The sequence below is a fragment of the Pavona decussata genome, unplaced genomic scaffold (genome assembly GCF_977016875.1).
Source record: "Pavona decussata unplaced genomic scaffold, jaPavDecu1.1 SCAFFOLD_58, whole genome shotgun sequence".
Lineage (NCBI taxonomy): Eukaryota > Metazoa > Cnidaria > Anthozoa > Scleractinia > Agariciidae > Pavona > Pavona decussata.
The window spans coordinates 3,165,001-3,178,792 of NW_028145480.1; the positions used below are offsets into that span (position 1 = coordinate 3,165,001).

The following is a 13,792-nucleotide window of genomic DNA, read 5'->3' on the forward strand; positions in this document are numbered from 1 at the left end:
CCACCAAAATGTACAGGAAGGAAATCTTGGCCATGTCTTCTTTAGTCTTCTGTAGTCCAAGTTAGTTGAGGTGTAGTTCGTCTGGCGCTCTGACTCTTTCTGAAAAACGTAAACGCAATTTAACGCCTTATAAGTGGGCCCGGGAAATGTATGGAATGTGGTCGTGGCTTGACACCCAAGTCTTTAGAGCACGTCCCCCGTTCAGCCGCCCAAAAAGCTGTTAAGTCACCTTAATTCAATAGATATCTCGATCAAGTGGCAAACTAGTTGCGTACGTGCTAAAACTTGCGGGGGTTAAATGTACGGCAACTTGTCAACACCACAACTTTAATGTCAGAAGGACCTTTTTTTATCGAGGAATAGCGTGACTAGCTTTGTTTACCCAAGTTAAGTCTGTTTTTGTTTGTTTAGCCTGCTTTATGGTGTTTATAAACGTTCGTGACTTCTCTTTTTGTTTACCTTTGGTCTTTACTCGGCTCTTGACTGCTTTTGTGCCACAAGTATGCGGATACCTTTAGTTATTTTGGCAAGATTTTTGTCGCTTTTTGAGTTGCTAATTTGATTGATTCCAATTCCCCGGCCCGATGCACTGACAGTTCATTGAAAGTTCCTCGTGGAGACTCTTGAGGATGAGAAGGAGGCCGCATTTTTTCAAAACATTTTTTTAAGGTAATACCATATTCGTTTTCCTGCTCCTTAAACAGAAAACCCTCAACAGGGTTAATACCTCAGCAGCAGATCGCACTCGTCCACCTCAGTTGCTTTCTTTTTCATTTCTTGCTTACTTAGTCGGCGTTTTTAGTCCGAATATTAGACAACAAAGGGCAGGCACCTTCAATGTGAAATTATCAAAACATATTGTCGCTATATACCCACAAGTGGTCTTCCGTGACTGGTGAGTGAAAGTGAAAATTGAGAGAAGTATTGTTCAAACTGCACATCAAGTAATAACACCTCTTAAGACTTAAATAAAATATGACATTGACTGTGATGAGTGCAAGTATTACACAGCACGAATAGTACTTTATAGTGTAGCACATTGAAACAATGTCTACATTTTATTGGACTCACACCAAGTTACAATGCAATTTACACCTGTAAATACAATTAACTAATGAAATTATAAAAAAAAATTCGAAAAAAAAGAAACATTGTAAAACAAACCATTTGAGTGTTTAAAAACTTTCTAAATTGTAATCATAACAATTTTATCATAGGGCTTCGACGCTGTTATAGTATTTATCAGAGGGCCTCGACGCTATTACAATGCATCAGAGAGCCTCGACGATATTGCATGTGACGGCCTCGAAATAAAGGTTGTATCAGCACGCTACCCCCTTCAAACAAAGGCTTTGTTTATTGCACTACCAGCTCTAATTTCTTCGGGATTCAAACCGATTATGGAGGCGTTGTGCGAGTGGGCATGTGGCACACAGGTGTGTTTCATGTTTTGGTATCACTCCATTAATCACATATACAGTGACTCTTCTTAATTAAGCACATCCGTTATCTGAGGGGAGCCTGTATTATAGAATTTCCATCTTCGACTGTAATAGCATATTTTCGTAAACAATTGATCTTAGAACTTTGCACAATTAGCAATTCTCTCTAGCTGCATTGCTCACGTAATATTGATCCGATTAACTTACGGTCAATCTTTTTTGATTATGCAATGAGAGTTTTCCCAAAACATACAAACGCCCAGATTTCAATTTTCAGTTACCGGCGCATTCACCTAAAGCATGGATGAAATTTTAATCGAAGTAAAAAAAAAAAGGTTAAGCCAGGATGATAGGTGGAACGAGAAAACTACAAATGTTAGTAACAATGTTGATTTAAAGGTGGTACTGAACACTTGAATACTTGAGGGCAATTCATCTACGTAATTTGTTATAACGTGGTAACTGATTAAGACGTGACCATATTCAGTTGTTGTTTTCGAAATGTATCTCCATGTACGTAATTTGGTCCTAAATTAAGAAATGTTTCTTATTTTTTTGTGGGGGTCTTGCTATTTTGAGATTCCGCTCTGATAACACTTGAGGTTATCTAACAGATAAATCTTGTTAATAGGATTTTCGTAATTCGTGCGTAATTCTTTAAAAAAATGCCTGTTTTTGTAACCCTCCAAAGCACGTATATAGTTGTTCAATGTAAAAGTCACACATTTCCTAAGGAATTTATATATAAATACTTAAAGGGGCCAGGCACTGTCACCTATATTTAGTGTACATTTGAATAGCCAAAAAACAAATAAATTATATCGGCGATGGAGACATTAAAAAAATGGTTCAGTTTTGTTAACAATAACCCTACTAGTGCACAGAAACTAGCACTGATTATCAATTTAGCTGCGGATGGTTAAGATGGAAATGGATTGCAACTTGAAAAAATTGGCCATTTTTTTCAAGTTCTTCCTGTGCATTTTGGAGTAATCGGGATAAGCTGATTAGAGTGCCAACGCAGAATTTATCAAATTTCTGAACTTTCGCTGAATCAGATAAAAACCAGGCAACAAGTTTGACTTAAAGTTTTTAAAGGTACTAGATACAAGACGGCACGGGGAGGTACTCCTTTTTTCCTTTTTTAATATGGTTTCCCAGTGTATTAAATCGAAACCCGGTACACCGTGTGTACAGCATAATAAACAGGACCCGAGAAACGTACCGCCTACCTCATCGTATATTTGAATCGGTGAGTGAGTCAGAGTGTTGTTATCGATAGCCTGAAAAGTTAGAGCCACCTTGTTCAACTGAATAAACAGACCACAGGAAGTACTGATAACAAGCTTCAATCGTTTGAATGGTCAAACTTTACAAGATTTCATTCACAAACTTAAACGTAAGGAGCACATTATACCGCTTTGTAAACAGCACCATAGGAAGGTAGTATTCGGTGGCTCAGATTCATTTGAAAGGTCCAGGCCGTGAGGAAGCTTCTACCTACAGACCGTTGGGAACGCACAATTCAGGTCAAGGTTTAAATTCTACTGATCACTAGAGGGAAAGCGTTTACCTACACCAGAAAAAAAAAAAAAGAAATACTGCTTATCAGGTGTCCCGACCCGATCGTACTTAACATATGTGAGTAATTAGAAGTCCTGATGTCGTTGTATGATTAGTTTGAACCTTTGTTCGTCTCTTTCTGTTTTCTCCAATTGTATGTCTATATATGATGAAACCATGAACAGTGGGTTAAGTTTCCCAGCTCCCATCGTTCATTTTCCATGATTGACTTTGATTCATCACTCTCGACATTCCTTTTGTACATTTCCCCACGTTCTCCATTTCCACACGGTCACAGTTCAACACACCTCGCTAAAAAATAAAAAGCTAAAAAATAAATGCAGTACTGTGATTGGTCAGAAGCACGTACCCGCAACTGATCATAAAATCTGTACTCCTGTCGTAAAAAAATTACCCAAAAACCGTATTTTTTTTCCCTGTACATCAATGCAACGTGGGCTCTCGTTTGGTTGCTTGCTTCTTATTCTGAGCAAAAAACAATTGGTACTGGGTGTGGGAGTGTCTGTTACGGTCTTATGACAGGTTAAGATCTAATAGGATTTACTTCATTCTTATTTTTCATAGTATTCTTAATACTTATTTTTTTAACCTCTCCAAAGCAACTGTAATAAGCTAGCCACTCAAAACAAACTTCTTTGTTTCCCGATATCTCGAGGGAGGTGCTTCCCCATTGAAACCCTCGAACGTTTAAAACCATCTGTTTGAAATGCAACTCCACAAGATTTCTAGACGTACCAATAATGTGCTGCATGTGATGTATTCATATATTTTATTTCTGGGTCCGCAGTAATTGGCTACTTAGCTGTTGCGATGTCCCTGCCAACGTCTACGTGTTGATTGTGAATTTTTTTTTTTTTTTTTTTTTTGGTATCGTAAAGGCAAAGCTAATAAAATTAAAATAAAAAAATAAATAAAAACTCGCTATGCTCTAAAGGGTGTGGCTATTTTAACTGGCTATATAGTTCCCAAATATGATATATAATTTTGGTGTGAAGCTGGGTATAGTTTTCGGAAACCATTCGCAAGAGTTCATAATTTAATATTATTTTGAATATACTCTTGTTAAAACCATTATTCACCGGATAGGAGGTTAACGTCTATCACTGCTTCCGCGTCATCGAGGTGAATAATTGTTTTTGATAGCAAAGCAGTGGATAGCCAGTTCCAATCAGTCACTAAGTTCTAAGAAATACTATGCTTGCTTGGAGGCAAATTTAATACAATGCCCTGGATAAACTCTTTGTCCACCTGGCTTGATATAAACTCTCATTATTGGCGGCAGTGCTCGAGTAATGAGCATTTCTTCTGTTTGAGTCAGACCTTGTAACTCGTAGGTCCTGACCCTGGAATCATGGAATTAGCATCCGAAAACGTATACTTGCGAAATCCGGGACAACACCTCGACTTTTTTAATGGTGCATTGACGCAAACAAAATGAGCTGCTGATCTTAAGTGAAATTCCAAAATTCCTCAGAGACAGGTCTGTCAACGAGAAAATCACCTTAGCGCAAGAGCTGAGGATGTTCGGCTTTTCAAGATCATATTCAAAGTGTCTTTTGTAGGGATTTGAGTAAAGTAACACAGTTTGATCGGCGTTCAGATTTCTTATCTAAGTGTCAGAGGAGGAGTTTACTCAGTTCTGTTTAGATATGACTGAGCAGACCAGTGGTCGTATTTGCCAATTTCAATGACTGTATAAGCTTGACAAGGACGACTACATACCGGCACTACTGTGATACCCGGGCAACCCTACAGTGTCGCCAGTTAACGCCTCTTTTGCAATCAGGGAACTGACGCTTTGTATGGACAGTATAGAATAATATACAGAAAAGCATTTTCGGAATAGTCCCCACAATGATTACAATTCAAACAAGTGAAATAATTGATCAAATAGAAGAAAGATCCTCTATTTGATCTTTCATCCGCAGTTCAAGATATATGTTTTATATATTTACATTCACTTGAAATAATTGAATAATTTTGTCTTGGAGTTTTCAGGTTTTCCGTCAGTCATGCCTTGTCGAAAATCATCGTTTCCTTTTTTTGGTATCCATGAACTAACCAGTCGTTTTTATCTCTTAAATTTGCCAAAGTGTCAAGTTTCTGTCACAAAACCGCTACAAGTGGACATTTTAGATCACAATGTCAAGTCGTTCTCGACATATGTCTGGATATATGGAAATTTTTAACAAAGCAAACGTTCTCTCTGTCTGTTTGAAAGGGGGCCAAACTACGTGTGTGATCGATCGCCATTATCACGTTACAGCCACTTTCTATGGGACACAGGGTCGTCAAGCTCATGTGAGATCAGCAGCTTTGTAAGTAATAACGATAATAAATAATCCTTTTATTTTTCGGCCAGATCACTATATTCCAGACCTCTTGTTAGAGATCATCCCAAAGAAGTTTGAATGTGCAAGGGTTAACTTTTCGTTGTTTACGGAATCTTATGAATGTATTCTACGAGCTGGTAAAATGGCAGAATTCACTGCTTAATTGCGTAAGTCACCCCTTTGATAATTCGCGCGCCGCCACTGATAGATTTACAAACTTGGCAGATCTTTAATCTGAGAGCAGTAAAGAGCTGGCATGAAAACACGTATTCATAGCGTTCATGTGAAAGGTCATATTTAAGAATTTCATCCACAAACTGAAAACTGGATTACAGTAAGCGGTACCCCAGAAATTAACTGATAGTTTGACGTAATGGTTACGTACGCTTATTCCACATAGGAGTCAGAACCACGTCAGAGCTGACTCCCAGTAAGATACTAGTAATTCCTGAGGAATATTATCCACGTTGTGTTCTCAAAAAAAGCTTTTTGGATTCCTCTACGGCGTGATGGAATTCATGAAAGAGATATCTCCGATCTCAAGAGTTTTTCACATTTTTGTTTTGTACAATTGTAGCTTGAATTGTACTGGGAGTTTAGGGTTAAATCTCATCTTTAAAGGGCCAGTGTCACCTATAAGTGTCACTATGAATAGCCAAAAAACGTATTTGTTTCAATGGAATAGTTAGATTAATGGCAGAGGTTTGTTAACAATAACCCTGCTAGTGCACAGAAACTAGTATTAATTATGTTTGGCTGCTGATGGCTAGGATGGAAGTGGATTACAACTTGAAATAATTGGCCAATTTTTTCAAGTTCTTCCTGTGAATTTTAGCGAAGTCGCTAAAATTGATTATGGCTTGTTCCTCCTACTTTTTCTTCCCGATGTTGTAAAAGCAATTTCATGTTGCAAAACAGATTGTCTGTCAAATATTTTGAGCAGTTTTGTCCAAAATACAGCAAAATCGCCATGAATGTGCACATACAATGCTCCTTTAAGTGTATCAGGCGGTTTCAGAAATCATTGTTGCGTAACTTGCAACTGACGATCGGAGTTGCTCTAGTTACAAAACATAGGTTTGCTAGCCTGGAAATTGAGGAATGGACGAGGAAAATTAACGATGGATACGCGACTGTGCTAGCGCTTGGGCCGCCATTTTCTTTCACAAGGTCAATTTTTGACCACATGCTGACGCCAAAAACTAAAAGACAAGAATATGGCTTGTATGGAAGCTCCGGGCGCAGTAACCCATAATCCTCCCCTATATAGTACTGCCAGATAAGAGCCTGTTATGGCCATGAACTCCTGAAGGGTTGGGGAAAACTATGAACCGGTCCGACACGCCAAAAAATGATTCGAAACTCATTAATAATTCATAAGCCCATTGACCAATCAAATGGTCGATAGTACATCGCATGCAGTGACTTTATATCGATAAACCTCCTCCTCATTAGTATGCGGTGTTTTATCAGCTGACAAGACACTCCTCATTAGTATGCGGTGTTTTTCTCGTATGCTATAATTTCCAACATTCACAAATGCATAATTGTTATGAACTCTATTGACACACGTTTTTCCAGGAATGTTTTTGAAGCCGTTCAAAAAAACTCCCAGCACATGTTTTTCGGGTCTAAAACCACTCGGCTGCGCCTCGTAGTTTTAAACCCGATAAAACAAAAATTACATAACCAGACCAAACTAAGCGCCATGCCCTTCAGTTTTCATTATACAGTAGTTGGTAAACCGATAAAATTCAACCGCAGTGTGATAGATCGTCCACGACGCATGCATTTTTGATCGTTTTATTTATCCCCGGAGATTTTTCACGACCTTCTCATTTCTACCTTTCCGATTTAATTTACTTCGAAACACGGTGTGTAGAACAATGGAAAGATACCGGATTTGAAAGTATTTGAGTGGAACCAAGCCCATTATCGAATATTCTCAGGAAACCACGGCTCGCGACAAATTTGCGCAAAAACTACGTTCTTTTCCACTACCAAATATTCTACTGCCAAATAAGTAGGTTTATTCTTCCTCATAAGCAAGCCGGAACCTTTCGTACGTTCTTGAACTAATATACAGGATACAGGTTCAATAAAAAATCCCCCACCTTCCCAAGATAAACAAGTTTTAAAGTACCAATGGTTTTTGGGCGAAACACTCTGTCAGTTTTGACGCCCATGTTAAGATTGGTTATTTCCTCCTTGTGAAAAAAAAAAGTAATGGGAAAAAATATAGAGATTTATACAACGTATCCAACTGTGTAACAAGTTTCATGTTGACGGCAATCGCGGGAGGGGTGGGCTAGGGCTGTGGAATAATCGGTGTTCAATATTCTCTGGTGAAATGATTTACAAGTTATAGTGTGGTGTTACTTGTTGAAGCGTTTTGTATCTGTGTTTGGTTAACAAACATGTTCAAAATTACACCACAGCAGAAACATTCAAACATTCATTACATTCATGATTTAACCATTTCAGTGTGTCTATCGCGTGACATAACTCACTGCGCGGCAGGCGAAAGAAGAAGCAATGGAAGCAGTCAGTCACTGCATGATAGTCAGCAAGACAGAACCCGTGTCAGCTGTTACGCGTAAAAATAAGAAATGAAGTAATCTAATTGTTTTAGTATGAATCTTGGTTTATTTACACTTTAATGGAAAGTTTTACAACAATGTATTGTTTAATTATTGCGTGTGTCGAGTATCTGTTTGCCTCTTTAATACTGTATCACTGAATGGATCCCGGTGATTAGCCTTACCGCCAATCAGATTACTGCCGGTATTCGTGATCATCAATGATACTAGATTCATACATCATGTAATAAGCAGTATAGATTACACTGAGTATACCTGCATAATGAACCCTAAAGATCATTGATGGGAGAACTCAGGAAAAGTTTGTAAAATGACTAGCCAGAAGCGAGTGGTTTTCAAGTTTATTTCTCTGTTTTAATATGTTTCCTGTTGCTGTTGTTATACTTTAATTTTATGTGTTTAAACGTTTCCACGTTCCTACTGCAACAAAAATGTCGTTCTCTTTTTTTGAAGTTAGATAAAGTTATTGTGTACGTGGCATCATGCAGACTCGTATGATGCGTTTGACTAAACATTACAGTAGAGTTGAAGACTTGTGGTGGTATCTCCGAGTCGGTCTCTGTTATTTCCCCACGATTTTAAAATAAATCAAATCACTTTATTTTGATGTCAATTTATAAAGCGCAGAGCACGTATTAGGGACTCTCTCAAGATCGAATTGGAATTTGGAAATGTTGGTTTCTGAGCAGAGGGGAAACCGGAGTACCCGGATAAGAATAGCACAGAACGCGATTCTGTGCTAATCTCCCATGCAGCCTCATTCATGGTGTACCCAAGCCTCTCGCTGATGCAATCTTCCCATCTCCTTCTCTGTCTGTCTCGAGATCTTTTGCCAGGTACTTGTCCTTCCAGCACGGCCTTATCATGCCTTGTCGTGTGTCCAAAGAAATTTAATTTATGCCTATATACGGAGTTCAGCAACCATCCTTCTGGAACGGCCGCTCAGTGTGTCAGGACCGTATGGCAACAAGAACATGCCAGTACTTTGTCAATCTGTATCGAGCGAGGGACACTGACTGCTGCCGAATGGAACTCAATGAAACAGAAATGCGCCTTGACTTGAAGAGTTTGTAGTAAGTACTTTTTAGGACCAATTCATGCATACTTATAGGTCGCCCTTTTATTTTGTCGAATGCAATTTATGGCCCTGAAATCTGGACAAAAAATTGCAGTAATATTCCGCAGTGACCAACACAGACAACGAGTAATAAGCTTACAGTTTCTTTTGAGAGGTGAATGGACTGAAAGACCATCAAGTGGAGATTTACTTGACGTGAAATGCAGCGGGCAATATATAATACCTCACTGTTGAATGCAAGCGCGGGAAAATCGCGGACGAACTTGACACTACTGGTTCTTGTTGCCCATTGCGGCGTTAGACGGTACACAAAACAAAACGCGACCAACTTTCTAAATTCAAGTTATGTTCCTGATAATTCAGTAAAAAGTCTCACTTACGGTTTTGTACCTTGTAGAACCTAAACCAAGATGTACAACCTCGCAGAGTAAATATGGCTGCTGCTGGGACCATTACAACGGCGAGGGTTGTCCGGGTGAGAAAGATAATTATGTTTCACACCGGTATTACTTCCCCATCCCCCACCCCTTCCCCACCCAACACAGAACTTTCAAATTCAAACCAAAATGATATCAAAGAACCCAGTAACCGTTTTATACCATGGGCTGCTCTGTGCGTTCAAACTGCCGCGTTTTTCGCTTCCGCGCCGCGCGAAAGTTCGGTTGGACGAGAGGAGGAAAACATGGGGAAACGTTTCGTACGCAGGATGCGATGTTATGAATTTCAATTTCTGAGTTTTGCGTTGGATGCCAGATTTCTTTGCAGTTTAAATCGCGAAAATTGGTTTACTTTCCTTTGGTGTACGTTATTTGTTTTAAAATTTTTTTCCCAAGCGGTATTTTTGGCAGCCGTGGCCTACCTTTGTTTAACCAATAGTGGTTTACTTGACAAGTTAGATTTAAAAATTATACAACAGCTTTATTAAAAATTGCAGTCCGCATAATAAGACAGACTAAAGTCAAAATATAAGCATTCTATGATACACCAATTCAATTAAAACTTCATTTTCTTAAGCCCATTTTAACACATGTAAGCTCTTTTAAAAAGATACATCTTGAGTTTACTTTTAAAGCGAGAAACTGAGGGTGCAAACCTTATTTTTTGAGGAATAGAATTCTAAGTATTGACTCATTCTTTCCTTAAACATCTGAATAGGCCATTTCCGAGTTACTTTGAACCTCATTACGAAAGCGAGGCTAAGTGAGGAGGACATGGCGTAATTCGTTCAACTCGCGAAAATGCAGTAGAGTAAAAATTATTGCAATAAGTCAGAATATTTACTCCATACTTACTATCAATAAGAAGAAGAATTTAATAATTATCATTATCATCTATAATAATTATAACAATTTGACAAAAATGGTGATGATGATTTCAAATATTTCACTATGAATAACAACTGAAAACTTAGCCTGTTTAGCAAGCTTTTCAGTGTGGTTTTGTGCCTTTTTGCGAGGAAATTGGGACGGAAAGCAATGACCAGCGAGTTTTCTTCTCCTTAATTATTATTTAATATTTAAAACTAGCTTCCTTGTGAAGAACAAAAAATTTGCTTTCAAAGAATTCAGACAGTAATTAAAAATGAATAAATGCTAGACCACTCTCCAAAATTAAAACGGGCGTTGAAATGTGGAAAACGTTCTGTTCCATTCTAGTCAAAACATACTTAATTGCCAAAAGCTCCCCAGCGGAGATTTACAAACCCAATTTTGAATTCATTGGCCATACAAACGTCTGCGAGGAAAGAAATTCCACGGTGCAATCAATAAAAAATGATTCTATCAACGATTAATCGGCATGAAACTGAACTGGGGAATAATTTTTATTTCAAGGCAAGGATTGTTTTGGATATTTCTAGTCGACTACGCAAATTGAGAGGGACGCACCCAGCAGGAGGAAAACAGGACGGAGAAAACAGCCGACACGCGCTTCGAATTTCACGATCAGAAAAGAATTTAGGGAAGTGGTCAAAACTACTATACTTGAACAAGACCCACCAAACCATAAAATAGATTGTGACCTCTACCTGCACACCACTTCCTCAAACTCAAAAGACGCTGTCTTTATTACATAGTCACTCCTCTATCCAGCAGTAAAAAATGACATTAATGAAATTCAAACCTCTATTTTCTCGTCTATCTAGCAATGCTAACTCTTGCTAGCTGAATATTTCTGTGTGAACTCAAATTTTACTGCTAATAACATTTTGTCGGTAATGTTCATAAGATAGGTGGTGTCTTCGTTACTCCCCTACCCCAGACAAGGTGGATCCTCTTCAAACAAACTTGTTATGACCAGTTCCCTAACTCGCATATATATTAATGTGACACCTTTCGTGCCAGCTTTTCAAAGACGTTCCCTACCTCCCACTTTAACCCAGCTGAATGGGTATATGAACACGTAAGCTATCATTCTAATCCCAGTCGGCTGAATTTTAAAAAAACTATGTTTGATTTTCGTGCCATTTATCCGGGGAATCACAATTGTTTTCGGAATCTAGGAACTGTGCGCCGTGGCACTCTCACGGTGATCTTGGCCTTACCTGATGGGGCGTTTCGCCCCCTGAGTAGCAGGCGGCGCGCAGGCGCAATAAAACGCTCGAGAAATGCCGATCAGTTCGCCACCGTCGAGTATATATGTTTCAGTCCCAGCCTATCTATCCGCTGAATCTTAAAAAAAAAAAAACACCGCAAGAGAGTTATTCCAACTTCATTTATGTTGCATTGAGTCCGTTTACGGCTTAATTCGTCAAATATATAAAATTCTTGTCCGCCTTGACTGTTTGACGGAGGACACCCACTGCGAATTATCAAAACAAGACATGATTGGCTGCTCGCAACCAACAACCGGCACAGCAGGTTGCCAGTTTCGGCGTGCCGAAACGTTTGAACTGAACAAAAATCTAAAATTCTATTTTCGGCACCGTCGAGAATATGTATTTCCGCGGTCTCTTTAAAATTGCCTTCGACTATCCTATTTCCCCGCTGGACCATGGGAAGGTCATTCTAAAGGTGCATTTGTATCGGCATTGTCGGTCCGTTCTACTCAATGCATAAAAAATTACATAACATACATACATACATAAAAAAAGAACACCTGCCAACTGTTATCAAAACAAGACATGATTGGCTACTCGATCGCAAAACAACAGTGACTCCAATCTCCACCCCTTAGAGGCACGGCCAGGGAATATAGAGTACTATCAAGAACAAATCATTTTAGTTTTTCTTGGTGAACTGCACTATAAGCATATCGACAGACAATTTATCACAACACCGGTAAGTATTCACCTCCTTTCCTTTTGATGTCCGAGTTCCCGATTTAAATGGGTGGCTGTGAACCAATTTTATTATCAGGAGCCAAGTAGGTTTTCACTTCCGACTTCGTTCTTGTTCTCTCCAAATTGATTAATCAGTTTGCAAATATCAGTTATCAGTTGAAAGCTAATGCGTCCAGTATAAGTAGGCTAAAAGACATGCACCCGCATTGTAACTCAGGGCCACGCAACGGTTTATTTCGTTTCATATATCTTCGGAAGACCTTAATCGCCACAGAAATTAGGATTTAGTCATAAAGAAAATCTGCACTTTTTGGCGGCAAGAATGTCAGCTCCACATTTTGCGTACGAAAAGGACATTGGGGACAAACTAAACTTTGATAAACCGCTCGCTAAAATGGAAAAGGTATTAAATGTGTGGTCCGGTCAAGACATTGCACCATCTTGGGAAGAATTGCGATTGTAAAATCATTAGCACTTCCAAAATTTGTTTACATCCATGTTCCCTATTTGAAACGTGCCCGCTGATTTTGCAAAGAAGGTTAATACTAACTCCTTTTCTTTTCTATGGAACTTTAAACCTAACAAAATTAAAAGAAAGACGATCACTGGCCCAAGTGACAAAAGTGGCCTTAACATGGTTAATTTTGTGGATGCAGAAATATCTCTTAAAGACGCCTGAGTAAATCGTTACAGCAAATCCGCCGAAAGCCACCGATGCGCGCTCCTTGATTCCAAAGTTAACAAGTTTGGAGGAGCCTTTCCCCTGCAATATAATAACGATCTCAAATTGTTATGTCTTGAAGATTTACCAACTTTTTATTTAAAAGTGTTTTAACTGTATGGCAAGGACTCCATTCCAAAACACCTCTTAATGCGGATGACATGAAACAAGAAATAATATGGAATAATCGTTCTTTAAAAGTGGAAGGAAAAACGATTTTTAACAAGACATGGATGAACAAAGGTATTCTGAGAATATGCGACCTCCTTGTTGCTAATGGTCATTTTCTTTCCCTTGAAAACTTTAAAAGCAAGTTTCGAATCCGCTGCACTTTTCTTCATTATGCTGGTATTATCGCTGCAATTCCTAAAGATTGGAAATATGGTTTTTAGGCAGTGAACAGGCTGATGCCAAGGAACCATCTTAAACGCCATTAACTATACATAATGTGTCGGCTAAACGTGTACGCCTGCTGCTCGCTGAGAAGTCCCTCTGCCCTCCAACTAATGAAACGAATTTAAGAAAGCAAGATTTTTGTCCCAGTTTTGTCTACGAACTTTCTTTGAAAATTACCCAAGTTGAAAATAAATCGAGAAGCTCTCAGTTCAAACTTTTACATAACGTTATTCCTACCAATCCTCTTGTTTGTAAAATGAGTATCAAAGCATCCTCTCAGTGTCAGCATTGCAATTTTCTTAATGAAACACTTATCCATATGTTTTGTGAGTGTCCCGTTGTCAAACGTTTCTGGAAA

General features: G+C 38.7%; 1 protein-coding gene across 1 annotated transcript in view; it reads right to left on the reverse strand.

Moving 5' to 3' along the window:
* The window catches only part of LOC146479704 (uncharacterized), a 6,463-nt gene extending 6,148 nt beyond the window's left edge, over window positions 1-315 (reverse strand). The window contains exon 1 of the mRNA XM_085110538.1: window positions 1-315. This exon is cut by the window's left edge and continues 105 nt beyond it. Coding sequence (XP_084966664.1) covers window positions 1-34 — 34 coding nt within the window. The 5' untranslated portion in view covers window positions 35-315.
* Window positions 316-13,792: the final 13,477 nt, after the last annotated feature.